The sequence below is a fragment of the Paramormyrops kingsleyae genome, chromosome 1 (genome assembly GCF_048594095.1).
Source record: "Paramormyrops kingsleyae isolate MSU_618 chromosome 1, PKINGS_0.4, whole genome shotgun sequence".
Lineage (NCBI taxonomy): Eukaryota > Metazoa > Chordata > Actinopteri > Osteoglossiformes > Mormyridae > Paramormyrops > Paramormyrops kingsleyae.
Genome location: NC_132797.1, coordinates 66393350 through 66408039, shown reverse-complemented (window position 1 = coordinate 66408039; position 14690 = coordinate 66393350). Strand labels below are relative to the sequence as shown.

The 14690-nt window shown below is 39.0% G+C and overlaps 1 protein-coding gene across 2 annotated transcripts; it reads left to right on the top strand.

The window, feature by feature from the left end:
• The first annotated feature begins 1070 nt into the window (after window positions 1–1070).
• Window positions 1071–6293, top strand: LOC111834439 (histamine N-methyltransferase-like). 2 transcript variants are annotated; one of them, XM_023793740.1, is made up of 7 exons: window positions 1071–1173; window positions 2443–2591; window positions 2788–2840; window positions 4413–4520; window positions 4735–4865; window positions 5378–5471; window positions 5722–6293. In XM_023793740.1, exons 2-7 carry the CDS (start codon window positions 2455–2457, stop codon window positions 6075–6077), a joined length of 879 nt encoding a protein of 292 aa, XP_023649508.1. In that variant the 5' UTR covers window positions 1071–1173; window positions 2443–2454; the 3' UTR covers window positions 6078–6293. The 2 variants fall into 2 exon arrangements, with proteins under 2 accessions (XP_023649508.1, XP_023649509.1); XM_023793741.2 differs by having other exon boundaries at window positions 1075–1173; window positions 2446–2591.
• The last annotated feature ends 8397 nt before the right edge of the window (window positions 6294–14690 follow it).

Genomic DNA, 14690 nt, shown 5'->3' with positions numbered 1-14690 from the left:
TGGGGCACATCCCTATTATGTACTCATGGCACACAGGTGTTACAACGATGAGCCCCATTTGAACTCATTTATAATTGACATTATAGTTTTATATTGTAACATTGATCTCTTATTATATTATCAGCATTATTACGTTGGCCAAAATGCACCGTCAATGAGTTTTTGTCATCTATTTCAGCCGATCTCAGTGTCTCTGTGACAGGGCAGCAAGCAAAAATAATAATAAAAAAGAACAACGTAGATAATAACGAGTATGTCGGCCCACTCTTAAATCTACTGACCAGATAACGAACTACTTAGCGTTACGAAGCTTTCTGGAAGCCACCCAGACGCCAGAACGAAACAGTGTAGCCGACTCGCCAGCCATTTTCAATTTGCCACATCGGCTAGGACTATTCTCTTCTATGTTGATGAATGTGGCCATAAATTAGGAGCGTCTGCCTGTACTGTCGTTGCTCCCAGTCTCTTTAAGCCATCATATAAAATGACAATAAAATAATCGAATCTTAAGTCTTGAAAGCATGGAGGCTGCTAGACCAGCTCTTATATTTGATAGTGTGTTCATTTCGGTCAGATCACTCGGGGCTATAGCTATAGACTAACTATAGCTATAATAAGGTCAGGCCCCAGGTAAACTTGACTTAGACCCTGATCTTCAATAGTTAGAAACTAATAATTAACACTTTACAGTCCGTGCACGGCATGTCGTAGCCGGTGCACCACGGCGCGCACGTAGCAATCCGCGAAACAAGAATCGGGATTGAGAAATAACACAACAAGACTAACGTAAGCAACCTTGCAAGTAATCCCGATGATCTTTCTATTTCGATTTGATTCAATTATTATTGACTCCTATGTATTGACATCAGTATGGCAGTGGCAGGAATAATCGGCTAATCAAGGGAAGACCAAATAGCTCATTGTATAGCACATCTCATGCAGCCAACAGGCATTCAAGAAAAAAATGTGACTTGAGTAATGAGGGGGGAGTGCCCGTGCCAGTCAGCTTTCTGTCTGCAACGGCCCTGCTGTGAAGAGACGACGCCTTTCTATAAAATAAAGTGGGAGGGGTTATAATTTTTGCTCAATATTTCTTAAAACCCACACTTGAGTCTTTTCATTAGCAGAGAGGCGTCTGTAGTTCAATATCGCAAGTTTGTGAAACTCGTCCAAGTAAGTGAATATTTACTGTTTAATGAATCCACGATTGTAATAATAGCATACAATAATGACATACTGAATTATCTGGTAATACTTTACTTGACGGGGCACAAATAATATAGTAGTATAGTAGTATCGACCAATAGTAGTATAGCTATTACTTTTGTATTAATTAACCAGAGACTAAGTCTTAGTTACATACTGTTCTAATGATAATTCATCATTAAAGAATCGTGACGCATGTTTTATCTCAAGCAGTTACTATATAGATTTGTTAATTCTGTTATCATTTGTGAATTACTGAAAGAACTACTGAAGGAACAAGTCCTGAATAACACTAAATACCGATTTCGTAGTTGTTAATCATTAATGAATAATGATGTATCTTTCATCCCAAGCAGTTACTATAATTGTTACTATATCTGTTAGTTCTGTTAACTACTGAAGGAACTACTTAAGTAACAAGTAATGAATAAAAAGTGAAATACTGATCTCATGTTTGTTCAATTCATTTTTACGCATGTTTTTTCAAGTAGTGACTGTAGTTCATGATTTGTTCATGATTTGTATTTCAGTAAACTATTTGTAAACTATCAAGTAAAGGGTTACTAATGATCCCATGAATCATGCTTCGTAAATGTGTGATTAAATAATAGCTTTTTTTTTCAAACCTGATGCTGCACCAGGATCAGTTCTGCCACCAATAGTGGGAATCCTCGGGTGGCATCTGAGTATTTCTCCTCTGTTAAACAGTCAGTGGACTTACATTTTAATTAGGCATTTAGTTCTTTGTTATAGCACTATGATGTTTAAGCAAAAACAAATGGGAAATCAATGCCTAATGCCAGCAGTAAGTAATTTTTGAGACCCCTTCTTCATTTATTTTATTGGTCATAAAAAATCGAAGTATTTAAAAAAAACTGGACACTGAGCATGTCAACCAGGTAATGGGTGTGTGTGTGAGTGTGTGTCACACAGATGTACTTAGTTCTCAAGTCTCAGACACACACATGTCAACCAGTTTACACACTCACACGCCACACCTTGTATTTCTCACGCTGAGAAGTAAGGTGTCCCGAGTTAATAGCCCTACCACCCAATCATAAAATTAAATTCCAAAATAAACTCCTAAATAAATTACATGTGATAAAGTTAATCAATTCTGTTGACAAAGCATCTCTTTCTATGTGGTATGTTTGTTCTTCATATTACAGGACTGATGATGAATTAATTTAGCCTGCGTAGTATGTCAAATCTGTGTACTTCTCATATGTTTTTTAGCAGCAGTCTGAAATGACTTCGTCTATGAAGTGTCTTGCATTAGACTACGAAAGGTACCACAAGACCTTCCGGGTTTACCTTGAGATGTCGACGGAGCATCAAACTGTGCATAGATTCATTCGTGAGAGTCTTCCTGACATCCTCGCGAGGTAAGAGTTAAGATGCGACCCGTAAATTTGAATTGCACACCATTGTAATATATCAAATATTTTAGGGAAAGGAAGTAAAAGTTGAACAAGCAAATACTGGAAATAAATATAATTGATAATTAACAATGATTGTAATAATAAATATATATGAAGAAGGGCAGAATCTAACAATTATAAAAATCGTTGTCTTCTGCAGGGCTGGGAAGGGCAAGAGTACCTTTGATGTTATATCCCTTGGGAGTGGTACAGGTATGTCGCTCTCAATTATATATATGAGTTATATATGAATCAAATAATTGATATACAGTAGATTCGGATCTCACGGTGGTGCAAGGTGCTGTTGTATAACAAATTGGCAATAAATGCCAGTCTGTACACAAGGATTATACAGATAGCTGGAGAGAGAGTGATTTGACTTTAATAAAACACATAGGATTAATCTCTTCAGACAATCAGTGGACATTGTGTAAGAAACTTAAATCATTCTCTTGTGTCCAGTTTTTCAAGCTGAAGTTTGAGCAGAAGTGGTCTTGGATCACCATTTGAATCTCACTGCTTTCCTGTGTTTGCTCCACCTAATATCTCCCTATGGTCACAAGTTCTTGTATTTGAACTAATTTTGAAATAAATTACAATCTCCGCTCCTCGCTCACGAGGCTGTTGGCTCCGCCGCTCCTCCGCTCTAATTGGCACTACGCCGCTCCGCTCAACACCGCTCCTCGCTCCACTAAAATTTCCTCCCGCTCCAGTCAAATCGCTCCACGCTCGCTCCAATTTAAAAGAGGGACAAATAATCTGCATGCCTAAAAAATGTCACCTTAAACCGAAGCCTTATATCATAAAGAAATATGAGCAACGGCAACAGTGCCACTCAGAAAATATTTATTTTTAAGCAACATATAGGCAACAACGGGCACGTTTGGCAATGGCATTCCACACAAAATAGGCTTAAAAATAAAGGAATCAGTGGGCTTAATAGCCTAAAGAATATACAGGCTAAGCATCCACGTTTTAAATTCCTTATTTTTTTCTGTTTATGCTGCTGCTGCGTCTCTCTATAAAATAAAATTTCACTGACAGCGTTACGCGAAATTTAAAAAATCCTATTAGACCTACTTTGAATTACAAAACGAATTTATTTGATTAATAATATTTACTTTATAGGCTTTTATACTTTAATTTACTTTATAGACTTGATATACTACAACCATATAAAACTTGCTCACGTTTTGCTCTGGCTTCCGCCTGTTCGCGTAGCATACTCTCATGTTTGATGTTTCTGAGAAAAGCGATTCCAAAGTGAATCTACTCACTGAAACAGTTTCACCACATTGTTGTTCTTGCTCTACATTATTGTCATCTATACGTTTGATAAGAATATTACACTTGTATGATCTATCACTTTACTTTGTGAAATACCATCTCGGCCAATTTGTGTAACAGTCTTGATAATTGTACAGATTAATTCTGGGTAGATTTGGGCACGCCTCAGAATTGTAGTGTGAGCGGTATCGGAGCGAAATTGGAGCGACCGCTCCAGTCTTAATTAGGAAACCGCTCCGCGCTCTGACTCAATTCAGCCAGCTCCGCTCCTCACTCACGGCTCCGCTCACATGCTCTGTAACTGTTTGATTGAAAGCTCGTTCTTCATGCATGGAATGTGCCCTGACATGAAGGACCCAGTAAAAATAATTGCTGTAGGAGGAGCCATAAACCTATTTTAAATAAAATAATACTAATAATAATGATTGCATGAAAAGGCGTACATGGACTGCATCCACAGGACATTTCTGGGCTTAAATCTGGATTTTGATCTTGCAGGAGAGGTGGACCTGGAGATACTTTCACAGCTGATTAAGGTTTTACCAGATGTGAAGGTGGGCTGTGACATGGTGGAACCCAGTGAGCCGATGCTGGAGAAATGCAAGGGTACTAGGACTTCAAATACTCACATTCATATCATGCATTTCATTGGGTTTAGCAAAATACATATTGTTGTGTAGTATGGTACTCGTTAATTGAATTAATCATAATGTGGTAGTACTATAGTAATATGTAGTATAGTCATGATTAACTGAATTAATCATCATATAATATGTTACTTTTATAAAACAGATGTAAAACATTGCTTTGTCTTGTACAGATGTTGTGTCGAGAACTCCTAAGTTAGAAAACGCAAACTTCACGTGGAATCAGATGACTGCCTCTGAGTTCGAGAAGCACTGGAGAGACAGACAGCCAGAGAAGAAAGTAGACTTCATTCATATGATTCAGGTGAACATGTCTGCAGGTCACTTTGTTGTGTTAATAGGTGAGAGCTGAGTAAAGCTTCATTCAACAGGCAGGCAGTGTTTTCAAAGAGAAGAGCTTGTAACCAAAAGGTTGTGACTGCAAGTCCCAGGGTTTTCCCTGATATTGTATGATGTTCATCCATCTAAATCGATGAAGAGTAATTTCACATTGAATTAGCTGCAATAATTCAATGATCCAATTCAGGGCTGTTGATATCTTTTACGTTTAAGATCCAAAATTAAATGCTTTTGTTTATGTGTTTGAATATGATGCGTGCTGTAATGCCCACATACTACAGTGAGGATTGGTGGAATTTGTTTTTAGAGTAGAATCTTCCTGCCTACATTCTACACACTCAGGTTCCTGCTGGCTGACACATCCACCTATAGAAAATAGTAATATTCTTGTTGTCTCATAGGCCTGAAAAGCTGCTTTCCCTTGATGTGGATTTTGAATGTTAACTCGTCCATTTGCATTTTCATTATGACCCTCAGATGCTGTACTATGTAGTTGATCCTGTTGGTACCATCTCGTTTTTTCGGAGTCTCTTGAATGAAAATGGAAAACTTCTCGTCATACTTATTTCTGGTATTTTATTTTTTTTTAACCTTTTTCTTAATGTGATACAGTGAATATAGGATTATTCGAGAAAGTAAGAAACTATGACATAAGAGTTTTAAATTGTATGCTAGACCTGCATATCGAAATAAATGTGAAATCAATCAGTGGATTGAAAGGGAAGGATAGTGGTAGGAAGCAGAGGACAGAATCGTTACTGACACACATTCCCTGGTGCCCGAATTCAACATGATGTACGGTTCATTGCTCTTTGTTTCAGGAGAGTGTGGCTGGAGCAAGCTGTGGAGCATTTATGGGAATGAGTTTACTCGCAGTGATTTGGATCAGTCTCTTACGGCGGCAAACATCAAGCGCTATCTTACTGCTGAAGGAATCAACTTTGAAACATTCACGTTGCCTACAAAATTAGACATCACAGATTGCTTCATCCCTGGCAACAAAAAGGGGGAGCTGCTACTGGATGTGGTTACTGAGTTGGTGGACTTTAGCCACACTGCACCACCGGAGCTGAAAGCCAGTGTGCTAGATTACCTGCGCCGCCCCGATTGTACCACTGAGGTGAATGGGAGAGTTTTATTCAATACTACTCTGGAGGCTTTGGTTCTAAGCCAGTAAGATATACAGTGGTTCACCAAATGTTCATTGCTTCTTAGATGTGGTTTTCAGTAGTAATGTATAAAAATGAGACTGTATTGTCTTGCATGACTGATGCCATCAGATTTGAAATATTCTGTATTTCTTCCTGATTAAATTCTTTACAATTAATGTTATTGGCTTGAATAGGAATGTCAGGGAGAAAGATAAACAATGAATAATTCCACTGTTCTATAATCTGTGTTTGTCCATTGAATCATCAATACATTTTCTAACAAAAGAAAAAAAAATACAACCACATATGTTCCCCTAAAGCTCAAATGGCATGGTACCGTTAAAGAAAAAATTTAAATATTTTAAATACGAATAAAATGAATCCTCTTTGTAGTTTATATGAAATGCATCTTCTGCTGGTCTGTCCGCTGCTGATGGCAGCCAGTGTTTTCATGCGGATTTACACATAGCCAGACATTCTGTATAATGTGCCTTGTGTGATATGTTAAGATGCTCTTTGTTTTTACTTAAAAATAAGATCATCTGTGGTATCATGTGGTGGCCTCCTGTCAGCACAGAGACCAGCAAATTTTGCCTGACTTAACTCTCTCAACTCCCAGTCTGCCGTGAATGTTCTTGAATGACTGGATTGAATTGTCTTTATTGTCCCCAAGGGACAATTTGGTTTGCAGACAGCAGTTAACACAATCAATACACATATAAATAGAATAAAATTCAAATAACAACATGAATACATATAGGAACAGTTGTATTTTAGGTCGGAAGCTTGCAGAAGAACAAGAATCCTTCTCTGAATAATTATGTAAGGCAGTAAACAAAATGCAACAAAGGTCAGCACTCAGCAGTATAAGCCATCCCTTCCCATCCATCCATTTTCTACACTTGCAAACTCTGCACAGCTGAATTCAAACACTGGTCATAGAGTTGTGAGGCAATAGAGCGGACCACCGTGCCACCCCCCTCAAATTAAAAAAATTCAAAGATAATTGATCTGTACGGAAGCGCAATGCATTCACAAAAGAAAAACACAGGCACCTTATCTCAAAATCGTGACGTACTATCTCCCAATTTTTTTCCGGGTTTCTCCCTTATGTCAAGGCCATCTACCGAGACTCTCCCGTTTTATTAATTATTATTATTATTATTATTCATTCTCCTGGTAAGTTCTAATTTGCACTTACTAATTTGCATGGCCCTCAAACTTTATTACGAAAAATCGTCATACACGCATCCGTAAGTTTTGTATGTTTGTGTGACGTTACCCAAGTCGTTAGATCGTCTATGAAATACCTCACACTACAAAAGGGATGTGGTGCAGCTGCTGATTGTGCAGCATAACACCCTCAGTTGAATGGAAATGAATTAACGTAGCTGGTGTCAAATGACAGCGCTAATCAATACAAAGACATGATCTCATACAGTAATTATATCTTTTCTCATAATTACTAGATAGTACGTCATAATTACGAGAGGAGGTGTCTATTTTTCTTTTGTGAATTAAATGCGTTTCAGTACGCTTCCATTGATTTTTATTCGCAGTGTTGTGGTCTACGAAGTCTACCAAGTATCAGTTCATACTCAAAAACACTACAGGGCAAAAGAACGTGAGTTTAGTTTTTATATTGTACTGGCTCCATCTAGTGGTCATCAAGCAAAGCACTTCTACGTTTGTACAGAAAACCATGTTGTCCTTCTACCTGTCACCTTACTAATTTGGATGGTTTATTGCATTTACGGAAAGTTTACTTCTCATTGAGTTTGAGTTGTGATAAATTGTTCCTCTGCTGGTTACATTTTTGAATGATATGCTGGATAAGGACACTCTGGACCAAAGACAATTCAACAAAAACCCCATTATAAACTATATAAATCGCCAAGGAAAAACAACTTTTTCGTTTTTGTCCTTTTGTGTTATGCATGAAACTGGTCACAAAAGCTTAATTAGTTGATTTTGAGATTAAGGGAATTTATAAGGGAATTAACCGTAACAAAGTCACATGCATACAGGGCATATATAGTTTGGGCTATGAGAGGAGAAGCTCTGTAGCAATTGACAGACGGCAGAAGAGTGAAGATGCTGTGACCGAGATGGTGTGGATCTCTGCAGATGTGCATGGATTCGTGCCAGTGGTAGATGTTATGGAAATTTGGAGGTAGGAAGGAACAGATGAGTCCAATGGTTTAGCTTGGTTTCATTTATTGAGATATCTTTCTATGCGAGCTCGGGGAGACTCTCCACAGACAGTTCTGAGAAGTTCTCCAAATAGCAGACGCAGCTGCTTTCATTTTATATTGACAGACAAATGACCCTTCTCTGCAACCACAACCGGAAGACCCATGTCTGCTTTTGCACATTCTATGCTCAGGACAAGCTTTTCGTCTAGCACAAGCATCTTATATTTACCATATATAGAATAAAAATTCATCTCTTGTCTAGCTTAACATGGGTAAAGTCTAAAACCCCCTCCCCAGTCTCTTGCATCTGTTTCTTCAAGCATAGCAACCTTATTTTGCAGCCTAACTTCCTTAGTAACCATCGGACATCATGCTTGGTGGTAATTTTCCACTACATAGATTCTTTAGATTTCTTCCAATGATGGAACCTGTGAGCCAGTCATCTTCTGGTACTGTAGTTGTGCTTTCTTGAGGCACCTCAGGAAGTGTAGCCTCTGAACACTTTTTTGGTCATGTTGATGGTCCATAATATATAGGTCTTGACTGAAAGGAACTCCTAGGAATCTGGAGCTCTGAACTGCCTTCATCCTTGCACCTCATGCGAATTCAGCACCAGTGCATGTGATGGAGCATCCTGTGATGTTGGCTTGGTGATGGGCTGGTTGCTGTCCCTGTCAAACCATGCAAATGAACAGTTCAGGTTGTCAGGGAGAAATGAGTTTACTGTGTAGGTTGCACAAGTGTTGTTGCCTTTATTATTAAGGACTTAAATTACGATGGACTTAATGCCCATTTTATTCCATTACAAATTTAAATTAGCTACATCATATTGTCTCGAATTGAAAATCTCACTCCAGCCAGCTGACCAAAGTTGGCAACACTGGTAATGACAACAAAAAAATAATATATCAGCCAATGTCTCATGTTGTAGTACAATCGTTGAATTCTCCAGTAGCAGAAAATGTCAGTTTAGTTATTTTAAGCAGTTTTGTTTCTAAGATATAGGGGAGGTAAAGCTGAATATCCAGCGAATGTTCCAATATATAACCAACTTTACCGGGCTGTTATAGCCAGTGCTAACTTAGCATTCGCTTGCAGAGGAATGTAACCTGCAGTGAGAAACACTACTGTGAATTCCCTTGGACGATGGAAGGCTCTGCACTCTGGTGTTATAAATTCAATAGCAGAAGACCAAAGTTTTTCAGTAATGTCTGTGGAAGTGCACTGACCGTTGCACATTCTGTCACCTTTGTTCTTTATGGACCCAGTGGATAGACAGTCCGGGCTGCCTATTAGGCAGAATCCTGTTTATACCAACTTCTGTAGATATCTGTAAGTATAGTACTCATACGTTAGTTCATCATTAGCAAAGTGCATATAATGGAACATTTCTCAATGTACATTTAAATAAGGGTCAATATTTGCTTAAATTTATTAGATTGGAAACTAATAATTACATAATTAAACTAATTTCAGCATAATTACATAATATCCATATCGGCCTACACAACAATGATGCATCTCAACATGAACTGGTCTTTCCTCAACTGCTTTAAGCCCCCAGAGGTAACAGAGGAGACTGGGGACGCTTCAAAAAGCAGGAGGGCAAAGAAAAAAAGAAACTAAAGAAATTCAGGCGAAAGAAATTTACCCTTGTGAAAAAAGGGAAAGAAAAAAAGCTTGATATATCAAAAAGTGATGAGAGGCCAAAAGAGCAGCCCCACACTGTGGTAGATGAATTGATCAATGAAGGAATGAGAGAAGTACCAAAAGAGAAAGACGTAAATATACCACCAGAGGAGGCAAAAGAAGATAAGGAGGCAAAGCTGCAGCGACTGAAGGAAAAAATCGAGGCAATTTTGGAAAAGATAGAAAAGAAGGAAAATGAACTAAAAGAGTTGGGTGTGCTGGAGATGAAGCTGCTTTGCAAGGCTTCTGAGGTGGAAAAGACTGTAGGCGATGGAGAGAGTGAAGGAGATTACTGCAATAGTGAAGAACATGCAGTATTAGAGCAAAGCAGTAGTGGAGGAGAGTGAGCATATTGTCTAAATGTCTATGTCATAATGCCTGTAATGTTGGCACCCGAATAACCAGGCCAGAGAATATGCTGTTTACTTAACAAAACAGTACAGCAAATTATCACGGTAGCTCAGCATGGATTTTCCGTATCCCGCGGTAATCACTATCTCTTTTTTTCCAAGTCTCCACTTTTCCGACACTGCCACCTAGTGCTCTAAAGTTGCAATAACAATCATTGAACACAACATCTCGATCCTCTCTCTGTAAAAGAATACACTCTCTATAAGAGGTGGATTCTAAGATGAAAACAAAATGTAATAAGTAAATCTAATGAAATGAAATGTAGTTTTGCCAATACAAACTCTTGTGGTACCATTGCATCAGATATCATGAATAAAGTATCTTTACACAAGGTGCATTAACATGTAACTGTAACATCATTGTAAACAGTGAATTACCTATGCTTAAACTTGACTATTGTCTAGTGAATAACCCGAAATACTTCGAACCATGTAAACAGTCTTAGCTATTATAATCAAGTTACTGCAATTATCTCAGCTTCCTTTTGGGCAACTATGACATGACAAAGTCTTTATGCCACTTGGACTTGTGTTTGACACGTGGCTGTTTGTGAGAGGGGGAATGACTAACACCTGTGTGTATCCTAACCTAGTGTTCTAAAGTTGCAATAACAATCATTGAACACAACAATGCCTATGTCTTTTTATACTTAAAACTTATGAATAAAGCATTACATGTTTACAATTGAATGTGAGTGCTTGGTATTCTTTAAATGATGTCAGGAATTTCCAAAATGTCTAATAAAGGTTACCTGCACATTCTATCTCAGTAAGACACTGCCAAGTCCTCATTCTGAGTTATATGAAATTATGAGGTTTTTACAGCAAAGTTGCAGACAGGCTTCTTGGTTCTTATGGAAAGGGCTTTATTAGCCATCTGGGACTTGTGCAGTACAATTCAGGTGGGTAAAAATATTAAAATTATGATTGTAATAAATGCAAAGGACGCAGGTTGTCAGAGGATCATGTTCAGAAACTATCACATCAAGTGAAAATGCATGTATGCAGCCTGAAGGTCCAGGTGTAGCTTACCTCATATCCTAGGTGCAGCCCAGGTATGGATCAATTTGTGGAACAAATTTCAGGGCCCCTTGTGCTATAAACAGGCAGGCCTCCAGAGCTGAAAGCCGCAAGCCATCCAGAACGGCCCCCCATGGATACAAACACACAGAGAATGCTATGTATCAGTGACTCAGTAATCAGGCACGAGTAACAAATCTTTTAAAAAATTCTGCTTCCTGTGTGCCAGAGTCAGTGAAATAACAGAAAATACCAAAGGTTCTACATAATCACCTGAAGGCTGGCAGGACTGTGCATGTGGACAGAACTGGCATCCAGTCAGAGCAGTCAGAGGCTCTAAAAAGAGATCTTCTTCACCTATTGGAGCTCCTTACATTTCTGCTGGTACTGCTGCACATATCAGGCCCATTGCCCACAGTCGTCCGAGACGTCAGCCGTGTCAGCAGAGTGCCGTGACTGCACACTTGGCCCACACGTGCTTGTGTGACTCACAAAGTATATTTCATCGACAATTTTAATCTGTTCTAGCAACACAGATATCTGTTTTAATGTGAGGGGTTGCAAATCAGTTTTTCCGAGGCACAGATGCTTACTTCAAATCTGATTATTTCAAATCACATTCGCCCAGTAGTCTTATCAGAGAGCGTGTCACTCAACAAAAGCCACAGTCACCTGCTAAACACATGGTTCTTAAGGCTGCGGAAATCGAAGTCTGCTTATTCAACAACAAATCTTTCATAGTAGGCCATCTGACTGAAACCCAGAATCTCAATGTCATCTTTCTTTATTGAGAACTGGCTTGACTGTAATGGTGCTCCTGTACTTAATGAAACTTGTCCTCCCAAAATTAGTTTTTTTTTCAGTGTGTATAGGTTAAACAGAAAGAGGGGTGGTGTAGAATATTTATTGGTGGGGTGAGAAATGCAGCTGAAAGAAGCAAGCATACGAATGAGAAAATACAGATAGTAGTGAAAGTAGCAGCTCATCATTTGAGAATTAAAGGCCTGATGTGGGAACAAGTAAGAAATGAAGTTTGCTGAAGTTCAGCCCAATCAGCAAGAAGCATGGGGTGGATGCTGGTGAAAATGCTTTTACTCCTGCTCTGTGTCACACCGGGTAGATAAGGGAGATAAGGATCCAGAAGTACGGGGAAAGAGAGCTTTAATAAGGCAAACAAGTCCAGAGACGGTGAGAGGTAGTCGTGGTCGTAAAAGCGCGAGGGTTCGAAAGCCGGTGAGTCAGTCCAACAGGCACACACAGGACGGGGGAACAGGCGGGCTGGACGACAGGGGGAGCCGGGCTCAGCAGGACAGGAGGGTCAAGGATGGGAGCTGGACTAAGGAGGTAAGGAACAAGAGGCAAGGATCTCACAAGAGGCAAGGGACGGGAGCAAAGGACAGAATAACGGTCAGTAAGGCTGTTCATGAGCGCAATACTTCGCGGTTTGTTTGTGAGAGATTCTCTCCTTATATTGAGGAGGTAATCAATCCCTGATGCCTTGCACCTGTTCGATCCGCCCCCATGGGCGTGACAATGTGGAATGCTAGGACTTTAACTGCCAAAGGCCGTTATGTTGATGACCTACCTACCTAACCAGATGTCTGCATACAAGACACATGGCTTAAAAAACCACACTTGTAATTCATTATAAATGGATATGTAATGACGTGAAGGGGTAGGGCAGGGGGACCTGTTTGGGGCACCGTTTGTAAAGTCACTCAGCATTTTTTTACTTGCCACTTTTTCAAAATTTAGTGCATTTTTATTACATTTAGTTAGAGACAAACCGTGTTAAAAATCATCACAACTTTTTGGCATGTATATTTGAAAAATCACTTACAATTTGAAAATATAAATAATATGTTTATATGTAAATATTAAAGTAAATGTTAAATATAAATGTTATATGTTAAATGTAAATGTTAAATGTAAATATATATATATATATCTAAATGTTAAATATACATTTTAAATGTACATATATATACTGTAAATATTAAATGCAAATGTTAAACGTAAATATTAAATGTAGACTCTAAATATTGAGAACATATGCAAATTTCTCCCCCCCCTGTGACTTGCATGGAAATGGGTGGTAACGATGAATGCGTGCTGAGGGGGTGCCGGTGATGGGGGACAACATGGCGGATCCTTCCAGAACATGCAGTTTTGGCAGGTGTTCACGCTGCACTATAGAGTGGATTTCATGCCATCTTGAAATGGAAAAACGACATTGGCATGCAGGGGAAAACGATCGATGCGATGTATTGCTTTGCAATGTACAACACGCAGAAACGTGCCCAATACTCACCCAGCACTGGGTTGCCAGGTAACCCAAGTTGGGTTGTTTTTAACACAACATCTTCAAAATTAATTCAATTTGTACAATGGATGTAAAGAGTTTGGATTTGCAATAATCCGTGAAATAAAACTGCAGCATTTATATTGATTCAAGGAACCAAGTATTCATCTTGACTCAAATGAAATGACCCTTTGTTTACTATTTGCACAAGTATGAGTACAGATACACTAGAATGCTTATTGGCATATATCCCATCTTGCACTCCATGAGACACACATACTCATCAGAGTAACCTTGGGGTACAGGGTCAGCCAGTGTGCACTGCCCCTAGAGTCGGGGGTCTTACTCAAGGGCCAATGGATAGGTGCCGGAGCTCAAACCAGCAATCTTCTGATCACAGACAGACAGGATGGGTCTGCTGAGCCACTCACCGCCCCCAAGTTCTGAGATGATTGATGGAGGCTGATGTAGTCTGAGGGAGTTCAGCTCCGTTTTCTTATGTCCAAACCGCACCTTGCTGGAGTACAGCTCTGCCTGCTTTAACATCAAATCTTGAAGTATCAAAATTTAAAAGATTGAAAGTGAATCATTTAATAAGATCAGTTTTGCGCTAAAATCATGTTTTTCATTTCCTAAGCAATATTCCTATGAATATCAAATAATGCTAATCCCAAATAAAGGTTTAGAGTAAATCATACTGTAAGTATATACTTTAGCGGTACATAATTAATCAGTTGATATTTTCTTTAATTTGCACTTTGCAAGTATAACTGTGTGAAAACATTGAGACTTTCCATTTCATCTACATTGACTTGGTTTTCAGTGGTCAAAGTTCCAGCCCATGGCTTATTGTAACGCATCACAGAACCGGATCCGCAAGCCAGCCTGGATCTTCCCAATGCCTAATTAACATTCTCAGTTTTGAGCCCCTAAAGTTAATTTCCCCTGTGCATCTATAGAGGCCTACTTGTTTGTCAAGTTTTTCCGGCACAAGGTATTGTAAGTCACTCTGTATCCGTTTCC